We start from the raw sequence: 12,269 nt of genomic DNA, 5'->3' as shown, positions 1-12,269 counted from the left end.
TGTAGATAAAAACGATCCTTTAACCTTTAAAATGACGTAATATTGTACAAAATTCAAACGTAACGTCAGGCGTATTGATACGTTTTTGACGTTAGTCTTACTATGACGTAGGCAACATTCTTTATACGATATAAAATAATTTTTTAGCCAATCAGAAAGCGCGTTACAACCAGAATTGAATTATACAATTATAGAACGGTTTTTCATCGTGATTTGCTGTTTATGTGCTTTGTATTTTGTATTTCAATTGGGGAAAGAATATTCAATTAAGGATACCTCCGCGTGGTTTGAGCTGGGTAATATATCACATGAGTGATAGCTAACATCCTCTCGTCGCTTTTTCGGAAATAAAAGGTTCTTCTTCCGGTATAGTTCAGACCACCATCTGGTGTAATTTCACGCTAAATCACGGGAGGCTCTTTATTTTATGTTTCCACAATATCACATTTGCATGGATAAACTTGGAAACGATAAAACAAATGCATGTTAATTTTCATTACAAAAAATTTTGTTCATCCAAGAAAATACGGGAGATAACTCTAACACAGTGCATTTACTATAAAAAAAAATCCCTGAGTTTCGAATGTCAACATAGTGTTTAAAAAAAACGTTGTTGAAATATGTTGAATTCTGCAATTACATAATAAACTTCTCGAAGAAAGGTATTTACAGCTTCAAAATGGTATGTTGTGAACAATTTGACTGTTTTTTCAATGCAACTTTAATAATTTTCTCCAAAATCGTTTTGGAGTGATTCTGCAATTTTCTGCTTCATTGCGGGTATATTGGGGCATTTTAACTGTGGTGAAAGCCTTTCCCGAGACACGGTTAGATTATTCCAACTCAGCAGAGTGTAGTGAAATTAATAGCATTATTGTAGGCTTGAAGTTTGGTTATGCAAATCTCCACAATATAAATACGGTGTTTCGATGTATCTAATTTGTAAATGCCCGATATCATATGCAATGTCAACTCGTGCACGCACGGGTTAAAGTCTAGTTTTATTAAAAATTAAACACTCATATGTTTTATATTTGGGTACATGTATGACTTTTATAAAAAAAAATTGTTTTTGAACAGTAATTTTAATTTTCGGTCCTGACACTGGAGCCTTCGGCTTCGGCAAATTAAAAAAAGTCATACAACATACCATGCATATATAACAATTACTTAACTTTTGTCTAAATAAAAAAGAGATCCGAACATCCCCTTGGCTACTGTGTGTTTCTATTTTTCTTTTTGATAATACCATATTACATACGGTATAGACAGAGACAAAAAATATTATTTATGTCTCTGGTATAGATGAACAATATTTCTCTAGTCTATATTCTTTAAATATGTTAAATTGAATTAATACATGATTTACTCGAATGATTCTCAACGTACTAAAAATATTCATCACCTTGATTCATTCACAAATGTAGGCAGTGGTTGAACCAGGGACGTATTTACTAACGTTAGTATATACATGTACGTCACTGGTTAATGGTTAAACATAAGCATGGATTGATTGTACTACCCGGAATCAAACTCGTGAGACGGGTTTTAAATTTACCCAGCATAAATTGTTTCCTGTTTGATCGAAACCGGTTTTGAAATTTGACCATGTTGTTTTCAAGTTGTGTCTAGGCTTATTGTGATACTTGTGCAGAAAAAATACCTGTAAGTATTCTCATATGTGTATACTTAATAAAACAACGTCTGTTTATTTTCTTGACAGTCGCGATATTGACTTTGAATTGTTAAAGTTGAAGGGTCAAGTTTTGACAAGTTTTCAGTAACTTGATCACAGGTCTGGCATAATTTCTCTCTTGTAACTGCAAGATACTGTAGTTATCAGACTTTGAATTTAACGTAGCGACTTGGATAACACTAGGTGTGTTCTAAGATCAAAGACGAGGTAAATAGAATGCTGCCAGTGAATAAATGTCAATGACTATTCACCATGCATTGGCAAATAGCACATAAACTTTTTTATGGTTGGCTTAAATTTAATTTTAACTTGTTGTTATTCTACTAGAAAAAATATGCAGACTGAAGTAAACACATGATTTTCATATACATAGTATATATGTACATGTACGTACTAAAATGACATACCCCTGGTCATGTTTTTTTTAATACCAATTCTTACATTTTTGAATAAGGGAAGTTTGAATTTTTAAAAAAGATGGGGATGGAAGAGAGAGTTAAATGACATTCAGGGCTCTACATTAACTTTTTTTCCTACTTGTCCATTCGGACAAGTGACCAAGATATTTACTTGTCCCAACTTCAACTTCACTTGTCCAAAAAATTTTCAATATTAAAGATCAAATATTGTCAACTTGAAAACTACAGTTCTGTATTACTAAAATAAAGTCATTTATTGACTATTCTTGCCATAATTAATAACCTGACTTCTTAAATGGAAACTTAAAGTGTCTTTCCTAAATGTATTGGTTTCATATAACATTAAACATGATTTGTCAGCTGTAGCTTTGTCATGGCAAATTACAAGACATTTTAAATTTAGCATCAGGTTTTAAAATACATGTAACTATAATATTGATTTCTCATCTGTTTTTTAAACTAAACATGGAAAGTCATCATAGTCTATCAATGATGAATGAAACCTAATATAAATTACATTTCTTTCCATAATCCTTAAGTTTATCTTTGCTACCTGTTCTTCCTTTCTTTTTGATAACATGTGTGTTTGGTACTGTGTAAGAACTAAGATCCACACCTTTACAGTTCAATATTGAAAGTTGTTTGTAATTAGTGAACTTCAATCCCGATCAAGAGTAACTCAATTGCATTTCAATTTGAAGTCGGGATCGAAATTCAAAATAACTTATCGATAAACTTATAACAGGACTACGGATAAACTTATCCCAAAACTTTCTTAACTTTTTAAAATTGTTGGAGACTTCTTTACATAAAAATGCACTTGTCCAGTCGGACAAGTGGTCAGCAATATTCACTTGTCCGTATATTTTTTTAACTGGTACCGGACAAGCGGACAAGCGTTAATGTCGAGCCCTGACATTGTATATATTCAAAATAAATTCAGTTAATTTTTTTTTAAAAATGTACATTGTTTTCACATTCAATATCTTCATGTTCTTATAATTTTTTTTAAAGTAGATAATTAAAATCCAGTAATGTGATTTAAAAAAAAAAGTCTTGCCTGCATATTTCCCTGGGGAAATTGGAACCACCTGCCTACAACAATGGAGACCCGCTCAATATACTCAGCCATCATTGTGATGACTGTGGCAGTTTGCTATTACAAGGCCCTTGATTGTGGCTTCGTTTTTGACGACATGTCAGCCATTGTCGAAAACAAAGACCTTCGACCCAGGACTCCAGTGGCGAATCTGTTCTGGAACGATTTCTGGGGAACTCCTATGAAAATGGTTTGTTCCAAAGATCTTTTGATTTTTTGTGTTTCATGTTTACATAGAAAGTGATTCTGTATAGTCCAACTCGAGGCTCTTAGGGATACCTTTGGGGAAACTTAATTCAAACTAATATGTAGCTTAATTCTTTAGGAATGCCTATTAACTTAATTTGTTGGATTTTGATCCTTGAGTTTTAAGGATATATACCAGTAATTAAAGTTTACATCTAAGCTAAACCTGTATAGTTTACAAAATATCTTTGTTTACTTTACCCTGTTGTGTCATATTTTTTATGTGTTCTGAGCAGGTCATTACATAGGGGCTCCCTATCTAAGTTAGTACATGTATATAATATAGTTTTGTAAACTTTGCTTGTACAGGAGAAGAGTCACAAGTCATACCGCCCTCTCTGTGTTCTGACGTTCCGCATGAACTACGCAATCAGTGAACTGGAACCGATGTCCTACCATCTGGTGAATGTTGTTCTACATGCCATCGTCTGTCTGTTGTTCATGAAGTAAGTTTTCTTGACAACGATTTCAACGCCAAGTCATATGTTTTGGTAACTTCCTAAATTAAAGCTTGCCTTTATTTATGCATATTCACCCATGTTCATTAATTTTAAAGAAATGAATGCTAACAAGTTCAGACTGTCTATTGAAAGAATTATGTGTACTGTTTTATGCTTACTTTTACTATTTTTCTTTTTTTATTTGCAAAATTAAAATAGTATTATGTTGAGATCTTGAAATTTGAAATGATTTAGATTACATGTATATACATATATACCATGGCAATAGCTACACATGATACAGTCATGTAGTGAAAAATTGTGGTGATTTAAAGTACCATATTGCTTTACCATGTTTACCATGATGGTGTTTTGTCTATTCTCAAATTATAGAAATCAATGATGTAGAAATATCTGATGCCCTGCTGTTTGTTTTACAGAGTATGTAATTTGTTTCTGAAGGAGTTGACCAGTTTTTTAGCAGCATTACTATTTGCCGTCCATCCTATACACACCGAAGCCGTGAGTTTTTATATTTTCAATCGTTTTATTGAATCAGTCTGAAATATTTTTAATTTCTTTGTCAAGTCTTTAGAGAAAAAAAAATGATATTGTAAACTTTTCAAGTATAATGTTCACAGTTGTTAAAATAATATGATTTTTTAAATATTTTAAGTTTCTGCATCAATGTCTATCGCCATGTAATTCCAATGTAAAGAAAACTGTCAAAAAATGTCTTCATACTTCAATAGACATTCAAATTTATCATGTTAATGTATGCACAGTAGATGTATTTGTCAGAATATTTTAAGAAATGACAACAATTACATCTATGAAATCACAATTTGTCACTGAGAACAGGAAAGTCATGAATTGTAATTTTTCGTACTGTATGTCTTAATCGATTGTAATTAAACTTTGTATGCAGGTAACAGGTGTGGTTGGGAGAGCGGAGGCCTTGTCTTCCATTTTCTTTTTGGCAGCACTGATCACTTACTCCAAGTGCACCTCATACCATGGCAAAATCCGTAAGTTAACATGTTTAGTTGCCCAACCAGTCAATAAGATATGATCTATGATTATTCGTGAAGGATAATCATTATCATATTTGTATTAGCATATGCCACATAATTTATAATCAGGTCCTTTAAAAACAAGACTACTGAAAGGGGTATCCTGATATTTTTTTATATCAAGATATACAAGTATCGAAAGGTCGCGTGTCAAATGCATGTAAAGTGTTATGTTTCTTAGGGTCTCACTAGCGAGAATTCAAAGGTGAAGGTGACATTAAGCAAAAAATTCCAACTACTGTACACATTTTTATTTTTCCTGAATTTTGGTGTCCTGCAGTGATTTAATCATGTTAATGAATGGGGTCTGAAATAAATGGTACATGTACATTTTGCACATCACCAGTACATGTCACATGCATGCACCCTTCATATGACTTGAAGGATTTTGGTCTTATGCATTTTTTCTGTCAACATGGTCAATTCAAGCATTATATTTAGTTCTGAATCATATCATGTACAAGTTTAAAGACACTAATCAAATTTTGGTTTATTTTTAGGATAACTTTGAATACTTATTTATTTTGACAGAGTGGCCTTCTTTGATAGGAACTGTTGTTATGGTTACCATAGCAATGTTGTGTAAAGAGCAGGGTATAACAGTGATAGGAGTGTGCTGTGTGTATGAGGTCTTTATTGCTCAAAGGGTGAGTATATAATGACAGTCACTGTGCATTGAACATGTTTTTTCCAAGATAGGGGTCGATGGATACTTTTTGTTGCCAAGGGAGAAGTGGGTTAACTTAAGGCCTATTTTTTGGTTCATTTCTATGTTAATAGTAAACCTGACCTAGCCCCTTCCTCACCATTGTGCATGATCTATAAGATGACTTTATCATGTTGATTATTGTTATGTATTAAACAGTGTCTACAAGTTAGTGCATTTATTAAGTATTTTTCTTGCATATTATCAGGAGATAAAGCATACTATTGTGTGTCATTCTAGGCATCATTCTTAAAAAGATTGCGTACAAGAAAGTGTACCTTGCCATCTGATTGAATAATCCACTTTAGATCTGCACATTTACTATTAATTGGTGACTACAATAGCATTATTAAAGGCCTCTCGTATTAGAGTATATAGTCTCTTTGTCATTTCAGGCATCATTCCAAGAGCTCTTGTCCATCCTGCTGAGTTTTGTAAGAGGGAAGCCACACATACCGCCCTGGTTGAAGAACTCCATTGTACGTGCCATATTTCTAGTGGGAACCACTGTTTTCTTGTTGATGGCCAGAATCAAAGTGATGGGGGCCCAACTTCCTGTGTTCACAAGGTGTGTGGTACAAATAGAACATCAATTACTGTAAACCAATTTTTTTTCTTAATGGCGACCCTAGTTTCCAAATTACCGGTTAATTGTTTGCGTCCAAGATATATCTGGACAATAAAAACCAATTGAAAGACATTTGATGACTGGATTGTGGCAAGAAATATTGATCACGAGGAAGCTCTTGCGAAAAATTTTGCATGCCAATAAAAGTGGGTTTACAGTAAATATATTAATCAAAGTACTGCAAGTACTTGAATTCACTACTCATATTTAAACTGACCATGTTGATTTTTTTTTTTTTAGGAAAAACTTGAACTAGAAGATTTGCAAAAACAAAATACCGTAATGTCGCATGTTTAACACACACTTTTTTTCAGCCAAAATTTGATCAAAAGTGGGGGATGCGTGTTGTACATAGGACAAAAATTGTACCCCATTTTTTCAAGCCGTGATTCTCGATACCACGGGAGTAGTGACTGCCGATATAGCGTGTTATGCAAATTGAATGAGTGTATACTAAATTTACTGCATCAGAAATACCTTATTCTTAGGGGTTTTTTTTCCATGTATTGAAATATTTATCCTCTCTTAACACTATTTCTTGCATCAAACAAGTTTAAATATCGTCAGTGTATTTGCCATTACGTAAGCAGCCACCTGTTGACTCGGCGCGTGGTCAATGTTTGTTTAACAATTTCCGGTGTCAAAAGCATGCACCTATCTCGTGTCGGACTTCACAGGGTGTTTTCAAGTGCATGTAGATAGCAATTATTCTGATTTTATTAAACTTAATTACTTTGTGTCCAGTTATGCAGTTACATGTAAACGTTATTGCTTTACATTGACACTGCTAAAATTACATCGATCATTTGTACAACTTAATAATGACGATATACGACATACATACGTTTCTTCACATTGTTTATTTTTAAATAATTTCTTTTGAAGTTTTTAGCTCACCTGAGCTGAAAGCTCAAGTGAGCTATTCTGATCACATTTTGTCCGTCGTCCGTCCGTCCGTCTGTCTGTCCGTCCGTCTGTAAACTTTTTACATTTTGAACTTCTTCTCTAAAACCGCTTATCCAATTTCAACCAAATTTGGCACAAAGCATCCTTATGGGATGGCGAATATAAATTGCAGAAATAAAAGTCCGATCTGTATTCAAAGCGGAGAAAACCTTGAAACTGTAGAAAAAGGGGGGTGCATTTTTAAAAATCTTCTTCTCAAGAACTACCGAGGCAAATTCAACGTAGTTTAGCATAAATTATCCTTATGGGAAGGAAAATATAAATTGCAAAAATTAAGGTCTAATTCAGTTTCAAATCTGAGTTATTACGAAAATAATGATAAAGGAAAGGCGTGTTTCAGCTTCGGTTCGGTTCGGCATCCGGTAAAATGGGTTGGCAAGACTTGGCCTGGTCAAAACAAAAGATTGGCAGTTATTAATCTGCCAATCTCATTAAAATTTCGGGATATTTGATGGACCAGTTATATTTGTATTCGCTGTAAATATTGCTGCAAAATAATGCGTATTTGGAATTGACGATTGCCGATCTGCCCCGGCTTTTATTTTGCCACGGCCCGGGTTTGCATACCCATTTTACCAAGACTCGTATTCCATACTTTTAAAACGAGGTTCTTTGTTTAAAGCAGCCATGACATTATACGAAAAAGGGTCGATCTGACTATGATGAATTTGCTTGTTATGCAACAGTTCGTGTATGAAGGGAAATTTTTGAAACATGCAAAATATATTGGTGCCGATTTTGTGAAGTAAATTGAGGCTAAATATTTCAATGCGTTGACAGATTTCACACATGACGTTGGTGTTAGCTTGTTCTGATTTTCGTTTCGTTTTCATTATTTATGCTTTGTAATTTAACCTGGGAACTCTTGTATTTCGTGATTTTTACGTATCAATTCAAACAGAGACTTCGGTAAATCAAACAGTTAACTGTTTACCTGCGCAAATTAAGCAAAATCTGATGTATCAAAAAAGTACTGAAATACAATTCATTCTATCGGTAATTCGGCATTATCTTTTGCGTAATGGTAGATTAATGCAATAGGTTTTGTTGAGATCGATGCTCGGCATTTTATCGAGTTTATTCAGTTTGAATAGAGTTTGATATCGCTGAAGGAAATATGTAGGTATATATACATGTATATATATGATTCATTTCGAAAAAATAAATTGTGTTCTTTATTTGTTATAGTGCATGCATGTTTCTTGTGTTTAATTGTTTACAATTTCTATTTACTAACCATATTTGAGTGTTAAGCTTCGAATTATAAGCAAGATACAGAGATTTGCTCACAATTCTATGTTTGTACACAGATCTTAAAAACTAAAGATTAAAAAAGTAAAAAAATGGTTAATATTTATGAAGAAAATTTTCAAAGTATGTTCTTCCAAAAACCAACTTAAACAACTTATTGTATTGTAAACTTAACCTTTTCTCGTCATTTTTACTCCTACTGTACATGTGATCCTGGACTGTGTTTATGTACATTTGTATAAACTGATTTTGAACCTCAAATACCAGTGAAATGGTCTTGAATGAATAAAAGAATTGAAAATCTTAGGCCATTTTTTTTCCATTTTAAATGCTGAATAGGAAATACCAAGTTAAAAATCTTAAGCTGAATGTAATAAACTCATGTGAACAAAATATGACTCAAACCTAGATGAACTGTGAGCTCTGTATCTTGCTTATAATTCTACGATTGACGCTGAAATTTTGGTTGAACATTAGAAATTCTATATGAATTAGAATATGTTAAATACTTGTACAAACAAAATAAAAGAATGATATTCTGTATATACCTACCGGTCTTCTCTGGGGCTCCCTCTTTATACATTAAATAATGTGAAATCTACATCAATTTTGATAGTTTTTCAGACACGAGTAAATAAAAACGACATCTTTAAAACAGTTTCCATAGTTCTGACACATTTCTGTTATGGGGATAAAATAATTATCGCTATTCCTAAGAAAATATCCGACGGAAAATTATCCTGGTTTGTACGCGAGGTAAATAACAGTCATTTAATTATAATGGAGAAGACAAATTAAATTTTTGAATGTTTTAATTTGAGGAATTGAGCACATTGAGGTACAATTTTCTTCTTCACATCTATACATGTAGATTTTTTAAATAAAATACAATAACTATTATATATTTTTTTTAAATACAATAACATGTAAGTAGTTGATGAAACAAATGTACCTATATGCTCTCATATATTTTGATCGCTTTACAAAGTGGGGGGGGGGGGCAGAACGAAAATATAGGGAATTGGAAGTTTTAAACAACTTAACAGTGTACCCATACCAAATGTTTAGTTTTATATCTTGCGTAGGATTTTGTTATTCTGGTAAAAAATAGTATTTCATGAAGGTACAATGTCAAAGATTACGTGTATGCAAAAATAAGTGTAAAATTCGAATACTTGACAATATTTATTTTTTGTTATTCTACCGAGGGACCATATGGCACAATATCTTTTGAACGCCAATTGTTGCTCAGGTGAGCGATGTGGCCCCATGGGCCTCTTGTTTTGGTTTATATCTGCAAACATTATTACTTTTAAGCACTAAGCTCGGTTGCTGTTCTTCTCTACGTATGATGATCCTCTACTTCTCCGATGTTGTATAAGAAACTCTTTACGAAGTGTCAAATGATAATTGATCCCGCCCATGTAAATCATGCCGTTTTTTTAATAAAAATTGTAAGAACTTTACTCTAATATCGCTAAGGCCATGTTCCAATCACGAAATTACACTAATTACGCTTGGGTTATAAAATTATCATTTAACACCAATCATTATTTGGGGAAATGGTGGCCATCGATTTTCATCGTCTGTGCTATGTTCCGTTCACAAAATTAAAGAAATTGCACATGGATTATAAAATTAACATGTAACATCGATAGTTTTGGGGGAAATGGCAGCCATTGATTTCGCCATTTTTTGGGTGCGTGTTATACATAGGACCTGCTGTTTTTTCTCCATTTTTTTGTCAACTTTTGGGGTGCATATTATACACGAGTGCGTATTATACACGAGACATTACTGTATGTATATTAGGTGTTATTTCAAGAAAAAGTAAAATTGCTTTCATTCATTAATTTATTAATGAAATAAATTCTAGATATTAAATACAGATTTCTTGTCATTTCATTGGATGATTTCAATCAAATATTAAAATTATTTTAAAATTATTTTTTAATTTGTTACATGTACTTCCTTTACTCATGTTATATACATGAATGTGAGAGATTTTTTCTTTATATATTAGATATGATAACCCTGCTTCAATGGAAAATGCACCTGCCAGGCAGCTGACCTACAATTATCTGCTGCCAATCAATGCTTGGCTCCTCCTCTTTCCCTCAGGGCTGTGTTGTGATTGGACAATGGGAACAATCCCAGTCATCAGCTCAGTACTGGATCCAAGGAATCTTATTACCGTTGGATTCTATGCCGTGTTAGGAAAATTCATTCATTTCATGCTGCAACAACAAGATAAAAGAAACAGGGTTATAATCATGGTAATTATATGATATTTAATATATTCATTTATTATGTCCTAATGATTTTGTGTGAAATTGATCATGATTTGCTTGATTTTAAGCTCACCTGAGCTGAAAGCTCAAGTGAGCTTTTCTGATCACCTTTTGTCCGTCGTCCATCTGTCCGTCTGACTGTAAACTTTTCACATTTTAAACTTCTTCTAAAAAACCACTTGGCCAATTTCAACCAAATTTGGCACAAAGCATCCCTATAGAAAGGTGATTATAAATTGCAGAAATGAAAGACCGATCTTTTTTTAAAATGTACGGAGAAAACCTCAAAACTGTAGAAAAAGAGGGGTGTATTTTAAAAAATCTTCTCAAGAACTACTGAGTCAAATTCAAAGTAATCTAACATAAATAATCTTTATGGAAAGGAAAATAAAAATTACAATAATTGTTTATTCAGAGCCTTTCTCTGCCTTTTTCAGATCTTTAACTTTCGTTTTCTGTGTGAATTTTCTCCACATGGTATGTTTTTCTATACAGAGCCTGTCTCTGATGATCCTGCCCTTTGTCCCAGCCTCTAACCTGTTCTTCCCCGTCGGGTTTGTGGTGGCTGAGAGGATCCTGTACACCCCTAGCATGGGCTTCTCCATGTTGGTGGCCCTGGGATTCCAGATCTTACTGGACAACAAGCAGTAAGTGTACAGTGCTGAGTGGTATTGTTAGATTACATTAGATTATTAACATATTCAACATTTTTAAGTTAGGTTACTGTGGATTCATTAAAATTCGTTGGGGCCAATTTTTGTGGATTGCTGAAATTTTATAGGTTCGTGGGGATGTAATTTCAGGTATTTTCTTATACCTACAAGAGAAAATATGGCTTTATAACTCTATTTTATTAATTTGTGGAGGATTTTAATTCGTGGTTGAGAGGTACCCACAAATTCCACGAAAATTGAGCCACCACGAAATCTAATGATTCCACAGTATATGCTGAAGAGCTTTGCATGACTATTTTCATTAAAAGAAAGAGGAGGTGGCATATTTTTATGCGACTTTTGATTACCCAATTGCAGTTTACAATAAAAATATGTTGTTTAGTGTTTACTGCATTAGCAACATTCTGTGTAGAATAAAAAAAGTTTAAACATGAAGCAACAGATGATGCATTATAACTCATATGTACAATATTTTATGTGTTCAAGCAGTCAAGGATAGGAGTGAGCTATGCAGACATGGATTGAGACATTTGGTTGCTCAAAACCATGAATGAAATTGACCATGGGTTAGGATCAATGTAATTATCTTTTGGCTCTCTAGCCAATGATTAAAATTATGTAGGAGAGTGTAGGGGGTGAATGTTGAGTACATAAATAAGGCCAAAGTTTAGTACATAAATAAGGCCAAAGTTTAGTACATAAATAAGGCCAAAGTTTAGTACATAAATAAGGCCAATATTTCTGTGTGGATGACAACAAATCATTCTGGCAGATTATTTA

General features: G+C 33.2%; 1 protein-coding gene across 4 annotated transcripts in view; it reads left to right on the top strand.

Annotated features, from left to right (window-relative positions):
- The window catches only part of LOC128184045 (protein O-mannosyl-transferase TMTC3-like), a 37,501-nt gene that overhangs the window by 11,859 nt on the left and 13,373 nt on the right, over positions 1-12,269 (top strand). For 2 of the 4 annotated variants that reach the window (XM_052853360.1, XM_052853363.1), the window contains exons 1-9: positions 1,557-1,665; positions 3,130-3,404; positions 3,770-3,906; positions 4,341-4,422; positions 4,829-4,928; positions 5,505-5,620; positions 6,075-6,247; positions 10,548-10,800; positions 11,311-11,462. In XM_052853360.1, coding sequence (XP_052709320.1) covers positions 3,219-3,404; positions 3,770-3,906; positions 4,341-4,422; positions 4,829-4,928; positions 5,505-5,620; positions 6,075-6,247; positions 10,548-10,800; positions 11,311-11,462 — 1,199 coding nt within the window. In that variant the 5' untranslated portion in view covers positions 1,557-1,665; positions 3,130-3,218. Of the gene's footprint in view, positions 1-1,556; positions 1,666-3,129; positions 3,405-3,769; positions 3,907-4,340; positions 4,423-4,828; positions 4,929-5,504; positions 5,621-6,074; positions 6,248-10,547; positions 10,801-11,310; positions 11,463-12,269 lie in introns of those variants that run through there. The other 2 variants (XM_052853361.1, XM_052853362.1) reach the window with 2 other exon arrangements.

This window comes from Crassostrea angulata, chromosome 5 (genome assembly GCF_025612915.1).
Source record: "Crassostrea angulata isolate pt1a10 chromosome 5, ASM2561291v2, whole genome shotgun sequence".
In the NCBI taxonomy this organism is placed as follows: Eukaryota; Metazoa; Mollusca; class Bivalvia; order Ostreida; family Ostreidae; genus Magallana; species Magallana angulata.
Note: the sequence above shows the minus strand (reverse complement) of the source record. Positions and strands in the feature narration are given on the sequence as shown.